Below are 17,501 nucleotides of genomic sequence, written 5' to 3' on the forward strand. Positions count from 1 at the left end.
ACGTGAACCAAAACCCTCATGAGAACCCGACTTATCTCCTTTGTGGACTCGGGATATAATTGCTGTGAGAGCCGAAAGCGTCTGAGAACACTTAAGAACACTTATCGTTACATCCCTTAATTGGTGGGCGAGTGAAGGAAGGTCAGTATATGTTGTCACACAAGTTTTACCAGATCGAACCCCGGAAGAGCGCCAGATGGAAAGTAAATAAAGAGGCCCGATTAAGATGATGTATGAGACAATCTGCAACTCACTTCGATGGTTCCAGCCGGTGCTCGTTCCAGGAAAGTTTCTCGCCTCTCCACATTGTCTTCGGCCCATGCAGCTCACCTGAGTTAACACAAACAAAGGCATGTTAAACGTGCTAGACAGCCTGAAGAACCCAATCTGATACATTATTACCAAAACAAATACACCAACGCAGGAAGGAAGAGGCGAGAGTGGCTGTTGGCTGCAGTGAGTGAGTGAATAATGCAGGCAAGAGGCAGACTCACACAGCTGCTCCATCATCGTCAGCACGCACTGCCGTCACTCACCGCCCAGCGTCACGGCTCATGACGCAGAGCCGCGACCTTAATCAGAAGTGAAAGATTTATATGTTGGCGTTGAGAGAAGACACTCGCTCAAGACAATATTTGGCTACTACTTAGGCAGCCAAATTGTGTCTCTTAAACAGTATAGTTTATAGTTAAATATGAATTTTTATGAAATATCACCTAATGAATATGGCACGCTTTTATTACTTTGCAAGGTACACAGTGATGCGCAGACAGGTAATGATCCACAAGAGGTCGATGGGCTCACACGAGGCCGCCCCAGTCACCCTGTGTCCGTTAGCCCCTCCGGCGGTGAGGCAACGTGCGGGCTAGCTGACGGCCGCTTCTGCTAACCTGTATCCGTCAGCCCCGCCGGCGGCGAAGCAACCTAATAATGCTTTACATAAAAGAACCCAAACATTCAAACTTCCTAGGCATTAGGAATATTGATCCATAAATCTATGGCTTCAGTGACTTAAAAGGACGTGCTATAGACTACTCTGGCTGTTGGCGTCACTGACGCCGGGGGCTCCATCACCACCACCTGCGGCTGCTACAACACGCCGAGGCTTCTTAGGACGGCCACCGTCACCACCATCATCACCACCACCTCCTGCTGCTGCTACAACAAGCCGGGACTTCTTAGGATGGCTACCACCACCGCCACCACCACCACCTGCTGCTCCTGCTACAAGACGCCGAGGCTCCTTAGGATGGTCACCGCCATCACCATCTCCTCCGGCTACTACAATACGCCGAGGCTTCCTAGGACGGCCACCACCACCACCACCACCACCTCCCGTGGCTGCTGCCACCACTGCTGCCCACAGCACGCCGTGCCCCACATGGCTGCGGCAGTCTTGGTCGTGAGCCTCCTCATCGCGGCGGGCGGTGCGTCAGCAGCCATGGAGGTGCCGCTGCGGGTACTGGGCGAGGTGGTGTCGGGTCCCGCCAGAGGAAGGCCGCTAGTACTGCACCTGGACGTCGCCCTGCCTGCGGACGTGCGGTGGGCAGTAGCGGGCATGGCGGCAGTGCGTGGCGCGCCGCACGCCACCTTCTCCCTGGTCCATAGCCCCGGCCGGCAGGCGGCGGAGGGGGCGGCGGGCGCCGCGCTCGGTGACGCCTCCTCCTACCCGCTGCACGTGCTGCTGTGGCTTGAGCCGCGGCCCGAACTGCTGCACATGCTGTGTCGCCACTGGCAGCCCCGCAGCCTGCTGCTGTTCACACTCGGGGCGTCCCCCGGCACCACTGTGCTGCGGCACGAAGCCCTCGGCGGCGTGGAGAGTCTGGCGCTCATCGGGCGCCTCTCGGCAGGGGGTGACGCGCTCGGCGTGTACACTGCACTGCCCTTCAGTCGCGGCGGCGTGCAGCTCCTGGGTGCGTGGCGGCCTGAGGTCTTCAGCGGCTGGGAGGCGCTCTTCCCAGACAGGTTCGCCTCCTTTGAGGGCCACACGTTCCACGTGGCCTCGTTCTTCAGAGACCCACCGTACCTGTACAGCACCGAGGAGGCGCCCGAGGTGGGCCGGGGATCGGCTACACGGATGCTGGAGGTCATGGCTGCCAAGCTGAACTTCTCGTACACGTTGACTCCGCGGCCGCCGGACCTGAATTGGGGCATGATTGAGAACGGCTCGTGGGTGGGTGTGCTGGGCATGATTGCCAGAGGAGAAAAGAACTTTACAGTGAACTTTTATTTCGGTAGTGAAGAACGGATGAATGACTTTGATGGATCGGAATACGTCGGGGAAGGCCTGAACAGCGTGTTCCTGCCCAGCCCTCGGCCCATGCCTGAGTGGCTCAGCCTTGTGCGGCCCTTCAGCCCCGCCGCGTGGCTCTCTCTCGCCCTGGCCTGCGCCCTCGCCATGGCATTCATGGCGGCCGTGGTGAGTGCCCCCACCATGGCCACGGCGCTGTGCGTCACCTCTTGACTTGGTGCCCTGGACTCTCGTTCAGTTGCTTTGTGACACTCGTGAATAACAGCAATGTCCAGCACGTCACTTGTGCTTAGCGGCACTGCTGACACAGCCCCTGTCAGGGCCTGTATGTACCGGCGCTGCAAGGAGGGTGCTGAGACAGCCTCTGTCAGGGCCTGTCTGTGCCGGCCCTGCACGGAGGGTGCTGACAGCCCCTGTCGGGGTCTGTGTGTGCCGCCACGGTGTGAGCGGGACTGACACACACTTGACCCTCGTCAGGGGCTGCAGGTTCAACTGTCTTCATCACTTTTTCTTTACAGGAGAGACAGATGTCACGGCGCGACGGTGAGTCTGGCTGGTGGCAGGGACTGCCGCGAGCCATGGTGGCCCAGGGCGTGCCCGCCGTGCCCGAGGCGTCGTGGCAGCGGGTGTTCCTGGCCACGTGGCTCCTCAGCTGCCTGGTGGTCACGGCCGCCTACACCTGCGACCTGGTGAGAATCTTCACTCGTGTCACCTACCCGCGCCGCCTCCATACGCTGCGGGACCTGACTCACAGCCACTACAGGTGCCTACCTCACGCCGCCCGCAGGCAGGGACAGGGGGAGGAAGGTCTGGGCAAGTAACTAACCTAATTACTACCTTCAACAGGTTCCAGGACGCTGCGGGACCTGGGTGACAGCCACTACAGGTTCTTGCTACACGCAGACCAGAGGGAGGGAGGGAGGAGGGGGCAAAACATTAACACAATAACATCACTCAACAGGTTCCAGAAAGCGAGGCTCCAAAGACGTCCGTAAATCTTTCATTGTGTTCTCGCTGTCACCAAAGAAACTGTAATAGCTGGAAAATCTGGAAACATACGCCGCTGAGTGCCGGACATTGAATCTAGGCAGGGCAGCAGACCCACTGAGCTATGATGGACTCATCGTGACTCAGTTGGCATGCCAGCACGTCACTTGTGCTTAGCGGCGCTGCCGACACAGCCCCTGTCAGGGCCTGTATGTGCTGCCTCCATTCTGATGGCCCGGGCTCGAATCCCGGCATTCAGAGGTGCATATTTTAAAGCGTGTTCTGGATGGTTCATGAAAGGTTCTCGCCTGACCAGCCTCGAGCTGACCCTCCATCTTGTCATTATATTAGTGTCTAAAATCAATGGAAATAACTGAAGTTATCAATAAGTTATTGTATCTTGCCATTATGACACAATGAACCTTAAAGTACATCGTAAATCATAAATATGTAACGAAAGTAAATAAGAAATATAATTTTAGTATTCAGCAGTGACTTGGGTTGGAATGAGTGGTGGAAAAGAGAAATACAAGAAGTACAGGACTATACAACACTTCCCGGAGTCGAGTCCTGGAGGTGAAGGCAGGGATGAGCCCTGGCCGCTGCTTCAGGGACCAGCCTCGCGCTGGTTCCAGTCCTCGCCGCCAAGGCCTCCACGGCTCCACGACCTCATGCACACCTTTACAGAGTGGCGGTGCTGAACAACGGCGGCCAAGCATACAATCTGGTGCGGCACAGCCCTGACCCGATGTTTGAGCAGATGCGGCAAAGACTGGACGAGTTCGACGAGATGACGGACGCTTTGGCGGCCCTGCAGAGAGGCGGCCACGCGTTCGCCTCTTCGGAGGTCGACGTCAGATTGTTGTTGAAGAAAACAGTGAAGGCAAGTTGTAAGACCTTGGCTCACCCATAAATATGATGAGTCACTCCTGTCATGATCGCTGGTGCCACACTCCATGGTACATCGTGAGGGTATCCGTAGAACATATTTACATTTACAAATAAAGAACTGAATGACAGACAGTGGCAGGCACACATCTCTTAGCACTAGCAAGAGGCTCCACATAGGTCATAAGAGTAATGCTTAACGTAACATTGAGCCTGTGTAAGAAAAGGTTAAGATTAGAATGCCAACGTGTTCTTGCGCGCCGCCAGGACGACGAGTGGTACGTGCTGGACGAGCGGCTGAGTCGAGGCCTGCTGTCCTGGCTATTCCCGAAGAACACGCCCTGGAAGGCAACGTTCGACAAGGCGCTCCGGAGACTCAGATACTTCGGCTTCATTAACCACTGGTTCGAGGTAGGATTGTGTGTGTGTGTGTGTGTGTGTGTGTGTGTGTGTGTGTGTGTGAAGCCAGTCTCTCTCTCTCTCTCTCTCTCTCTCTCTCTCTCTCTCTCTCTCTCACACACACACACACACACACACACACACACACACACACACACACAACACACACTCTCTCTTTCCGTTCTTCTCAGTCTCTTTGATACAATCAACACCGAAGAGAAATATTATATATGCGCATGATGTATGACTATCAGGCTAACTATTAACAACGGCACGTTTTAATATGTCTTTCGCTCTCTTGGACGAACTGTTTTTGCCTGCTATTTAAGGGAGCGACTCAGAAGCTAATCTCGAAGTGCATAAGTACGTATGCACAAGTGCATACGAGGAAAGACTCAAACAGTTAAACTTGCATTCTCTAGAAAGGCGAAGGGTGCGTGGAGACATGATCGAGGTTTATAAATGGATGAAGGGCTTTAATAAGGGAGACATTCATAAGGTTTTGTTGGTAAGAGAACCGGGTAGGACACGAAGTAACGGGTTTAAACTGGATAAATTCAGATTCAACAGGAATATAGGCAAAAATTGGTTTACTAACAGGGTGGTGGATGAGTGGAATAGGCTTAGCAGTCATGTGGTGAGTGCCAATACAATTGTCACATTCAAAAATAGACTAGATAAATTCATGGACAGCGATATTAGGTGGGGTTAGATACACGGGAGCTTAGGGTCAAAGGAGCTGCCTCGTACAGGCCTACCGGCCTCTTGCAGACTCCTGCGTTCTTATGTTCTTATGTTCTTAAGTGTGGGTCTGTGCAGATACTGACGGAAGGGTCGTCCTGTCACTCACGGAAGCCGACGAGCAATGTAAACGCGGCTGGCTGGGTCCGTAGAGTTTTTGGTGTCACTGCCTTGGAAACGCACCACCCCGAACGCATTGTATCGCGTGGGGATTGGAAAGGCGGTGGGAAGTTTGAACAAATCTTCTTGTAAACTTGCACCGTCAGTCTGGGGGTGATAAAACTGTCATTTGATTTCCCAAGAGTTTGTTTATAAGAGCTACGCATCATTATAAGATTTATGGTAACAATAAGTATAACTGTTACCATTTATAATTATCACTATTATTATCACTACTACTAATACTACTACTACTATGGTCATGAAATTATTACTATTATTACTTGATTTATATTATACGTACATTTTTTTTTATTTATCTACATTTTTTCAGAGCCAAGGAAACAGCTTTAATGATTCGTCCAATATGATTTTTGAAATATCTACCGCTTACTCAAGTATCGGTCTAATCAGTAACATGTAACTTTCTCCCCCGAGGCGGAGTTCGCGGCGTGGGTGAAACTCAACGTGGACAGCAGCAAGCGGCCGGATGCATCTGGCCGAGCGGACATCCCTGGGCAGACCCTCTCGCTCCGGCAGCTGCAGGGCGTCTTCTACATAGTGGTCCTCTCATGGCTGCTGGGCGGGGCCGTAATGATGCTGGAGCTGCTTTGGACCCGCACACACTAACACTTATCGTTACTGTTATTATTATCACGACTATTATATTATTAACCTTAACGTTCTTTGCACATAGCGCGGATTAACACGGTCGTGATGTTATGTGTCGCTGCAAACTTTGATGACATGTGCTTGAGAGTGACGTATTTTATCTTGAAATATACGTAGTAGTAGTTCACATTTCAAACACGTTGGTATTCATCTTTTTCCTTTCAAAGAAGAGCCTTAGGAAATATGAGTGTGTAAGTCCCGGTGTTTGAAAATACGGACCAACGGGAAACGACTCGACAATATGAAGTGAGTCGAAGTGAGGGAAATTACAGATGACATCCTTGAGTGAGCGAGACGAGGGTGGTGATGATTGGCACCTCACACGCTCCACCGCCCACAGGTGCCACTGTGTTCTGGATCTGGATCTGGATACATGATGCGCAGGGCATCTTTCAGGTGCACAACACGCATATTTGTGTTGGCTGTTGGGGGGACGGGGGAGCCGGGTGTGCAGGGGAGGGAAATGAATCAAGGGTATTTGTTAGTGTTGGTGTGTTGTGATGACAACTGAGTGTGTATTGGTTTTCTGAATGAGTCTATTGTACCGCAGTCTAAAATCTGATGAGGGAGGCTGTTCCAGTCACGTATGGTGCGTGGAAAGTAAAAGTGCTTGTATGCGTCAGTGTTAGTATGATATGTTTGGTATTTATGGATGTGTGTGTTACGAGTACGTTGACTGTTTGCGTTGTGTAAGTATGTATGTGGGTCAATGTCAATGTGAGTGTTTGTGATATTGTACATAAGTGTAAGTCTGTGTGCTTGTCTGCGTAAGTGAAGAGGTTCCATGTTTATCTGTTGTTTTATCCGTGTTGTGATGCCAGGCGCTCGAGTTTAATTGTTTGTAATGAACCTAGCCGCCTTGGTGTTGATTTGTTCAAACCTATCAATGTTTCTGTGTGTGTAAGGATCCCACACCGTGGAGCAGTATTCAAGTGTTGGTCTCACAAGTGTGTCATAAGCTATGTGTTTAATGTCAGGTGTTCAGTTATGTAAATTCCTCCTCAGGAACCCCAATGTTCGGTTGGCTGTGGCACTGATGTGGCCTATGTGGGTATTGAACTTAAGGTTAGTGGATAGGTGGAGACCAAGATACTTGTGTGTGTGGACTGATTCTAGTTCTGAATTATGGAGAATGTAAATGTGATGAATGGGGTTGTGAGCTCTGGTGAATCTTAACAGTTTGCATTTGTCTGGTCGGAAGTGTATCTGCCAGGTGAGCTCCCACCGCTGGAGGGCGTCCAAGTCTTTTTGTAGCAGTCTGCAGTCGTCGGTAGTCTTTACTGCTCTAAACAGCAAACTATCGTAGGCAAATAGTCTAGTGGAAGAGTTAGGCGTTGAGAGTGGAGGATCGTTAATGTACAAGAGGAAAAGAAGGGGGCCTAGAACGGTGCCTTGTGGGACACCTGAAGAAACAGGGACAGTGTCAGATGAAGATCCATCAAGAAGAACACGTTGAGTCCGGTTAGTAAGAAATGCAGTGATCCAGTGTAGAATAGGTCCTGAAATACCGTAGTATTTTAATTTTAATGCCAGTCTTTTGTGCAGGACTTTGTCGAAGGCCTTGGTAAAATCTAAAACAATAGTGTCAACTTGTTTAATGTCACGTCGGTCAAGTAGCCTCGTAATGTCGTGAAATGTAGTAATGAGTTGCGATTCACATGAGCGTTTGGGTCGAAAGCCATGTTGTGAGCCAGTAAGGATGTTGTTTGTGTCAAGGTGATTTATTATGTGTTTGTGTATTATGTGTTCGAAAATTTTACTTGGAATCGATGTTAGTGAAATGGGGCGATAATTGGCTGGGTCAGTACGGTCACCTGTCTTGAATAAAGGATTAATATTTGCCAAAAGCCAGTCAGACGGCAATAAAGTGGATGACAGGGACTGGGTGAATATGGCCTGAAGGATGGGGGCAAGGATAGGGGTAAAGGATTTAAGGATGGAGGCGGGAATGTTGTCGGGGCCAGTGGATTTAGTTGTGTCAAGTCCTTCCAGTAATTTCAGTATTCCGTTAGTCGTGATGTCAAGGGGGACTATGGGGGGGAAGGGGCTGTGTGGCATGTTTGGTGTTAGGTTGTGTTCTTGTGTGTATACCGATTGGAACTATGTGTTGAGTATTTGTGCTTTGTGTTGTGAGCTGTTGTTGTCTTTTAGTGATGTAATCGCGTTAGTGTCATGTTTGCGCGCCTTAAAGAATTTGAAAAAAAATCCTTTGTTATTTCTTACGTTGTCTGCGAGGTAAGTTGCTATGTGTTTGCGTTCCGCTACTTTTACGTTTTTGGCAAATGTCTTTTGGTGGTTTCTGTAGGCGGTCCAATTATGTGTTGTGTTGTATGTCTGCGCGCGTCTGTAGAGTCTTTGTTTCTTGCGATGTTGCTACGTAGATCCCTGGAAAACCAGGGAAATGTGTACCTACTAGAAAGTGTTTTTTGTGGTATGTGTCTGTTCATAGAGTTGTGTATGGCGTGTTTCAGGTTGTTCCAGTTGGCGGAAGGTCTTGTGTGTGGGTCTGTCGCAAAAAAGTCAGTGCTGAAGGCAGTTAGGTCTTGTTTGATCATGTCTAAGTCAACCCTTGAATAAAGGAATATCTGTCTGGGTCTCCGTTTATGTCTAATCGGTCGTAGGTCAGCGTCAATGATAAGCATGTCATGGTCACTAAGTCCTGGAACAACCTGAGTGTTTGTTATGTTAAGAATGGTGTTAGTGAGGTAAATATAAATTAAAAATGTTTGCAGCTTTCACGCGCCGCCGCCCAGTGCCACTTCGATTTTTCAATACAGGCAGCTCAAAAGTCGCAAAAAAAATAAGAGAAAACAGAGAAGCCTGCAACGCCGCTAATCCAGCAAACAGTGTATAGTTGAAATCTTCGAAACAGAAAGGGCAGAATCAGTTGAAGAGGTGTCTCGATACTCCCTTCCTGAAACAGTTCAAGTCGTAGACAAAAAGAAATATAGACGAAAGAAGGCTGTTGCAGAGTTGACCAGCGAAAGGGATGAAAGAGTGAAGATGCTGATTAACTCTTGCATAAGGAATTTGGATAGTATAGGGATGATTGATCTTTGCTTCCACTATTCACAAAAGACCTCAGCCGTCTGTTACTGTTAGGGGGTTGATGAAATATACGTGTGTTTAAATATACATGATTAAGATAAGAACGCGTCTACGTGCGCCTACAGAACCTAATCTGACCTGGCTACACTAACGATACACGGCATTACTTAAATTGGTGCGGAGGAAGGATGAGATGCCGTGGCTGCAGTTAGCCCTCCTGCCGTGGGCTCCTCAGGCACGTGATGTCCGGCGATAGGTGCGGCCGTCACGTGAGAGACCGCAGCGGAACTCGACAAACCCGAACTGAGAAACGGTGCGGGTTGTGTCCCGATAAGCGTAGCCCGGGATCCCCAACACACCAGCAGGAGAAAAACCGCGTGGGCACGCTTGCACCTGCAAGTCTGCCGCCAAGCACGGCGGCAGCCTGCCTCCACTGTAGAAGACGGCTGAGAGCGGTGAGAGCGCTCAGGTCAGCAATCCACCGCGCCGCCGCGCGCCGGCCTGGTCATGACACGGCACCTAGCGGTGAAATGAGGCAACAGAGTCGCCAACGCGGGAAAATATATACACAGGCAGTAAGTCTGGCTGCCGAGACATGGCTGGTTAGTTTACAATAAACCTACAGCCTCAACACAACGTCAGAATACAATGGCAGGAACAGAATATACGAACTCAAGGTTCTATTAGGTATATATCCTCACAGATAAGGGATGAGCAGAAGCTGGCAGCTCTGGCAGCCCAGCCAGGCCACGGGGAGGCCATGGGAGCGAGGCGCGAACTCGACACAGACAATAGCCAATAACTTCCTCATCAACACAGAGGCGTAACCGTGCTGCCGTAATGCAGACACTAATGTGCACTTGCAACAGACTGGAGTGGTGACTCCTGAAAGGCACGAAACAGCAGGTTAGACAGCGGCCAACCCGCACTAAAATGCACTTTTGGCACCTCACACAGGCCGCCTCAACCGACCTGGGCGAGCCCGAAAAGGGTCAAGATCCATATAGGGGAGGTCACCTCAATTTGGGCTCATTTTGGAGAGCTCCGCGCATGACGTCAACCACTATTTTCGAGCAATCTGCCTTTCGAGCAATAATTGCTCGAAAGGCAATAATAATAATAATAATAATAATAATAATAATAATAATAATAATAATAATAATAATAATAATAATAATAATAATAATAATAATAATAATAATAATAATAATAATAATAATAATAATAATAATAATAATAATAATTATTATTATTATTATTATTATCATTATTATTATTATTATTATTATTATTGTGAGTTCGATGAATTATTTTTCGAGCAATTGATTTCAAGCAATTTACTTTCGAGCAATTGATTTCGAGCAATTTACTTACGAGCAATTGATTCGATAAACTTACAGGAACCCAAAAAGAGAACAGGTGTGTGTGTGTGTGTGTGTGTGTGTGTGTGTGCGTGGTTAAAGCATGTGTGTGTGTGTGTGTGTGTGTGTGTGTGTGTGTGTGTGTGTGTGTGTGTGTGTAATTCACCTCTTGGTCTGCTGCGGGTCTCTCTCGAGACAGCCAGCCGTTCCCCTACGAAAGAGCACAGAGCTCATAGTACCGATCTTTGGGTAGGACCGAGATCACTCACACACAACACATCGCGACAACGAGGTTACAGCTCCTTGCCTGACGTCGCGTACCTACTCACTGCTAGGTGAACAGGGGCTACACGTGAAAGAAGATAAACCCAACTTATCTTCACCCGGCCGGGGAATCGAACCCCGGTCCTTCTGGTTGTGAGGCAGACGCTCTATCCACTGAGCTACCGGGCCGTGTGTGTGTGTGTGTGTGTGTGTGTGTGTGTGTGTGTGTGTGTGTGTGTGTGTGTGTGTGTGTGTGTTTCCCCCCCAACACACACACACACGCACGCACACACACACACACACACACACACACACACACACACACACACACACACACACACACACACACACACACACACACACACACACACACACACACACACACACACACACACACACACACACACACAATGCAAGATGGCGCCACTATAAACACTCGCCTGCGCCAGAGCGGGCTAGGCCGACCATCAGGCCCCACCGGGAAGAAGCCTTGGACCGACCATCAGGATCTACCGGGAAGAAGCCTACCGGCGCAATAGGCCAAGACGTAAAACACACACACACACACACACACACACACACACACACACACACACACACACACAAGAACATAAAAACATAAGAACATAGGGAGACTGCAAGAGGCCGAGTGGCCTGCACAGGGCAGCTCCAGATTCCCCCCACTACCACCTGTCATCGTCGTATATGTAGCTATCAACTCTACTCTTAAAACAAGATATCGTCCCTGCAGTCACTATGTTATTGGCTGATTGCTTAGTCTATTCCATTCCCCCACAACCCTATTACTAAATCAATGCCTGCCTATTTCCCTCCTAAATCTATACTTTTCTAATTAAAATCCATTACTGCGTGTTCTATCCTGCTGGCTAATTCTCAGTACTTTACTTATATCGCCTTTGTTGTAACCCTTGACACATTTGAATACTTCTATCAGATCTCCCCGCACTCCGTCTTTCTAGTGAATGTAAGTTGAGATGTTTCAGCCTATCTTGATATGGGAGGTTCCTCAGTCTCTGAGGGAGTGGGTGGTTGGTTGGGGGCGGGGAGTGAATGGAGGGGATATTTTAAAGTCCCCGCGAGTCATTCAATGGAGGGAACCTAGAATGGATAATAGGACCTGTGTTTTGGAATATATATACACAAAACACTGAAGGACTGGAAGGCCCCTTAGAAGACCAATGGGACGCAAGCTACGAGGGGGGCCACACTGCCAGACATAAGACTGGGCGAGACTAATGTGCTCGAGGCGCGGCGATGATGCAGCTAAAAAGTCTTCTTGCCACGAACACACTGAGCTGACAGAGGACTAGTACGATATTATGGCAGCCTGCCACACGCTGGCTGCCTGACTCCTGCACGCTGGCCTGCCGCCACAGCTGCTGCAGGAACACCCAACACCACACTAGATCGGCGCAGTGAGTCGGTGAAGGTGGTTCACGGTGGACTGGCAAGTGACACGCTGCAGTGGCGAGATGCAGTGGTTCTTGCAGTGCGCGTGGAGGGCAGCGCAGCTCCTCATCTGCATGGCCTTTCTGGCGGGCCTGTACATCAAGTTCAACGTGGACACATCATCATTCTCCAAAACACATGACGTCATCTGGCTCAAAAGTCAAATAATACGAGAGACGAACCACCACCAAAAAGCGCCGGCCCTTGCCCCTGTGGCGGTGGTGACCTGGAGCCACAACACCACCGGCGGCTGTATCGGTCTGGCCTGCGCGCCTCCTCCATTCTCAGCGAACGGCTTGACGGACGCCAGCGCTATTTCCTCCCGGTTCAGGGCGCCGGCCCCTGCCCCTGTGGCGGCGGTGGTGACCTCGGACCACAACACTACCGGCGGCTGTATAGGCCTGGCCTGCGCGCCTCCTGCATCCCTCGCCGCAACGAAGGGTGACGGCTTGACAGACGCCAACATCGCCTCTCGGTTCAGGGCTCGGGTGGACCGGGTGCGGGAAGCGTGCGAGGCGTACCGTGGACCTGAGATCAGCCCTGAGATACAGTTTCGATTCCTCTACTTTTCTGAGAAGTATAACCTGATGGTTTGCGCCACGCCCAAGGTGAGGGTGCCCTGCGAGAGGCTTCGTATCGGCTCTCAGAGTGCATCATCGAAGGGTAGTTTGAGGCTGAGGAGTACGTAAATAAGCATTAATACCTTATGACAAGGAGAATACAGGTATGGAGGTGAGCAGCAAAAGTGAATTAAATGCTTTATGACAAGGGGAATACAGTTATGGAGGCAAGTAACATAACTGAATTAACACTTTATGGCAAGGAAAATACATGTATGGAGGTGAGTAACATAACTAAATTAATACTTTATGGCAAGGGGAATACAGGTATGGAGGGGCTTTATGGCAAGGACAATTCATGTGTGGAGGTGAGTAACATGACTGAATGGTTTGCGCCACGCCACCTGTGATAGAGTCAGCCATAGCAAGATTTTAAGTTTGACCTTAAAGTCACACCTGCCGATACGTAACTCGGGTGTGCCCTCCACCTTCACATGCGATTTCTATACATAAATTTCCTTCTCTGATCAACTGTTATGTAATTCCAATCTTTCCTAAGCCCAAGCAGCTCAGCAGAGACAAATTTTGACTTGTTGGCTTTCTAGATTATAATTTATATTTCCTCGCTCCCAGGGACACAATACCCACAAATAAACAGAGCAGGGAGTAGTTTCCCTTTTTTTTTCCTTGAACTGTCTTCTTTGCTGTAAAAAAAAAGTAGTAGTAGTAGTAGTAGTAGTGATTGTTTGTGTTCGTTTGTTTGTTTCTGTGTGTGTGTGTGTGTGTGTGTGTGTGTGTGTGTGTGTGTGTGTGTGTGTGTGTGTGTGTCTTTATGTAAACTACGCTCGTACGGATGAGAATAAGTAAATTTTAATCGGTGAACTTGCTTCCTGAACGATTACCTACGATTACCAACTGTTAGGATACAATATAAAAATCCCCGACGCTGTCCTCTATGTTTCTCGCTCGTACACGCCCGCTCCGCCTCTTCCACAGGTTGGTACGACGACTTGGATCTCGTACATGCTCCTGATGCGTGGCGTGCAGCCCACCGACGCGAACCTGCACGTTGGGCGAATATTTAGATTGGTGCGCGCCAGGTGGGTACGAGGAGGCACGACAAGCAGAAGACTTCACACCTACGACCCCGCACGGACCCACAGACACACCTTGACTACTAGGGGAACACTTCACACCAACAACCCCTGACAGTCCCCGCACGGACACATGGATACACCTTGACTACTAGGGGAACACTTCACACCAACAACCCCTGACTGTCCCCACACGGACCCATGGATACACCTTGACTACTAGCGGAACACTTCACACATAAAACCCCTGACTGTTCCCACGCCGACCCACAGGCCACAGATGCACCTTAACCACGATTAGCGGAACCATGGACACCAAAAACCACCGACTATTCCCCCACCGACCCACAGCCTTAGCTATGACTAGTAGGAACATTTCACACCTACGACCCCCAACTGCTCCGGTAAGGTGGTGTCTGTTTCGTGGCAGGAGCGTGCTGGGGAAGGAGGGCACCGAACAACGCCTGGCCAGCGCCACCACCATCATGGCCGTGAGGCATCCCCTGGAGCGCCTCGTCTCCGCCTTCAGGGACAAGTATCTTAGCGGAGGGCCGCTGTACGAGTCTCTGAGCAGGGGTAAATTCTGGTAAGCAGGATTACGGGGCCGCTGCTCATTGTAACCACGGTGAGTCACGTTGTTAAGTAAGGCTCTCAACTGCAGGCTACTATTACAACAGATGAGGGAGTCGCTAAGTGTGTTCCGTAGCACATCACCCTTGTTTGGTGTCGTCAAGACCTTGGGTGTCATGGCCATCAATGCATGGGGGCAGGGTCACGATAGGTGCTGCTGTTAGAGAGTTTGGTACGACTCCCTCGCGTGCTATCACCTGTGTTTTGTGCCCCACGGTGTTTCGGAAGCCTGCCTTGACACTGCTACAGAGATTGTCAGTCACAATGGGTACTGCTGTTAGAAAGTTTAGTACGACTCCTGGGTATATGACGTGCTAATCATCACCAGTGTTTTTGTGCCCCAGGGTGTTTTGGAGGCCTGCCTTGATAATGCTGCAGAGGAACCCGAATGAGCCACAAAACATCACCTTCGTGGAGTTCGTTCAGTTCGTAAAACAGCAAAGCGGAAACGCCCACTGGAGGCCGCTTCACCTGACGTGTCGACCGTGCAGCTTCCACTACGAGTATGTGGTGCGCCTGGAGACCTTCCCCGAGGACTTGGACTTCCTGCATCGCACGCTGCCTAACCCTGTGCTGGGCCGCCTCTTGCACCACCACGCCACGTGAGTGAACACACACACACACACACACACACACACACACACACGGATATATCTAACACTCCCTCACATCATCATAAACCATCTACTCCCTCTGCTATACAACTCTTCACTACCCAAAACATCGAGAAAGAACTGGCAAATTAAAAGAAAAGTTCGCATTTATTCATTTGTTTTTTCCGCTAAACTCCATTCTTCACAATCGCTGCAAGTTTTTTTTCCGTTCCAGGGCAAACGAGACGGCGAGCTCACCACTCAGCGAAGAGACGGTGACGACAAGCCTGCACAGCCCCACCCTGGACTACTACCGCCAACTGCCGCCCGACCTGCTCAGCTTTGTCCTCGACTTCTACAGCTTCGACATGCAGCTCTTCGGCTACCGCGTCCCCGAGGAGCTGGCGCGTCGAGCTGCCCAAGTGAAGCACAGCGAGGAGGAACGTCCGCCGATACAAGGTCGACGTGCAAACTAACTAAAGTGTTCTCATTGTTTTTGTCTGTTTCTTAGGTGGGTATTGTCAAACGCTTCCACCCCTTATCATATCAACAATTTCCAAAAAGGTCAGTCGCGTTCTAATGTGTGTTCTGCCAGAAGGGTCATAAAACTACTACACCTGAAAACGTCCCCCAAACTCTTACGAAAGCCTTGTCAAATATGTGTGTGTGTGTGTGTGTGTGTGTGTGCTTGGCGCCAAAATGTTTAAGAATACGGTGCTTGCTATTTTCGGCGAGCTAGTATGAGAATGTACTGTTAAGGACGTGATGAAATATACGTGTGTTGAAATATACATGATTGAAATGAGTAAGAAGAAGAAGAAAGGATAAATAAAAGCCGACTGAGAGAAAGAAGAGAAGAAAGAGAAGGAAAAATGTAATACCATAATAAATACAGATAGATGGCGAAAAAAAAATATATACGTGATGAAGATAAGTATAGGAAGAAGAAGAAGGGATAAAGAATAGACGAATGAGGGAAAGAAGATGAAAAAGAAAAGGAAAAGTGAAATACATGATAAATATAGAGGCAAAGAGAAAGAGAAGGGAGAAAGAACAAAACAGTGGATGCTGGAGGCACAGAGAGACAGAGGAGGGAGAGGGAGAGGGAGCGGAAAGATCAAACAGCTGTTCCACACAACCTCATTCCCCACCCTCTCCTCTCCAACCCACCGTCTCCTCCCCATCCCACCATCTCTGTACTTCTCTTTGCCTCTCCTCCCCATCCCACCATCTCCTCTATGCTTCCCTGCCACGTGGCCAGCCCATTGATATATGCACGGCGTCACCTGCGATCTGGCCATTGAACCCGTAAACCTTCAATGTGTCAAAGCTTTTTATTTACGTCCATCTACATAGAAAGAGAGAGAGAAAGATAAACTGGCTGCTCCTCGTACTTTCAACTCTCCCGAAAGGCTTACGTCAGACACATGAAGTTCAGTAAGTTGTATTGTATCAAGATTTATTGACCGGCAGACTCGTTATTGCCTTTCATACGAGAGAAGGTGGGAGCAGGTGTGTGTGTGTGTGTCACGGCTGCCGTCACTGCTACTTTTACCATTTGTTAAAACCCTTTAGTGGCTCATATTCAAAACATCATTATGGATTCATATCTTGTGTACAGCACAAGTGTTTGTGTGTGTGTGTGTGTGTGTGTGAGAGAGAGAGAGAGAGAGAGAGAGAGAGAGAGAGAGAGAGAGAGAGAGAGAGAGAGAGAGAGAGAGAGAGAGAGAGAGAGAGAGAGAGAGAGAGAGAGAGAGAGAGAGAGAGAGAGAGAGAGAGAGAGAGAGAGAGAAAGTGAGTGAGAGTGAGTTGTAACGACGGGGATCAAACACCTTTACGGGAAGGTGAACTTTCTAATTAACACACACACACACACACACACACACACACACACACACACACACACACACACACACACTCATAAATATGCAAATCGGTGGTGGTGGCAATGTTGGTCTTGTTTCAAAGCAAGTTGGGTTGACTTGGCTTGGAAAGGGAGAATGGAAAGACTAAATAAAAGAAGGAAAAGTCATGTGAAGGTTAACAGAGCGGGTACAAACAAAAGCCAGGTCGGTCTAGATTAGGTAAAGTAAGGTAAGGTTAGGTAAGGGCGGGTTGGGTTGACTAGGCATGGAAAGGGAGAGTGGAAAGACTAAATAAAAGAAGGAAGTCATGTGAAGGTTTAAAGAGCGGACACAAACAAAAGCCAGGTCGGTCTACATTAGGTAAAGTAAGGTTAGGTAAGGCAAGGTAAGGGCGGGTTGGGTTGACATGGCTTAGCTTGGAGAGGATAGAAGAAAAGAAAATTATATATAGAAAGAAAAGAAAAAGAGAAAAGAGGAAAATAACAAAAAGAAAGAGAAACAAAAGCGAAAGCGAAAAAA

General features: G+C 49.3%; 1 protein-coding gene across 1 annotated transcript; it reads left to right on the top strand.

Moving 5' to 3' along the window:
- The first annotated feature begins 11,451 nt into the window (after nt 1-11,451).
- On the top strand, nt 11,452-15,629 carry LOC126998679 (carbohydrate sulfotransferase 8-like). The gene is made up of 5 exons (XM_050860680.1): nt 11,452-12,848; nt 13,797-13,900; nt 14,325-14,480; nt 14,869-15,126; nt 15,353-15,629. Exons 1-5 carry the CDS (start codon nt 12,264-12,266, stop codon nt 15,591-15,593), a joined length of 1,344 nt encoding a protein of 447 aa, XP_050716637.1. The 5' UTR covers nt 11,452-12,263; the 3' UTR covers nt 15,594-15,629.
- The last annotated feature ends 1,872 nt before the right edge of the window (nt 15,630-17,501 follow it).

This window comes from Eriocheir sinensis, chromosome 14 (assembly GCF_024679095.1).
Source record: "Eriocheir sinensis breed Jianghai 21 chromosome 14, ASM2467909v1, whole genome shotgun sequence".
Classification (NCBI taxonomy): domain Eukaryota; kingdom Metazoa; phylum Arthropoda; class Malacostraca; order Decapoda; family Varunidae; genus Eriocheir; species Eriocheir sinensis.

Excerpts from the sequence above, each read along its gene's own strand:
- LOC126998679 (XM_050860680.1), top strand. The coding sequence starts at position 12,264 with ATGCAGTGGTTCTTGCAGTGCGCGTGGAGGGCAGCGCAGCTCCTCATC. Across the intron at positions 12,849-13,796 it reads TGGTTTGCGCCACGCCCAAG|GTTGGTACGACGACTTGGAT; the intron begins GTGAGGGTGCCC and ends CCTCTTCCACAG. Across the intron at positions 13,901-14,324 it reads TTTAGATTGGTGCGCGCCAG|GAGCGTGCTGGGGAAGGAGG; the intron begins GTGGGTACGAGG and ends GTTTCGTGGCAG.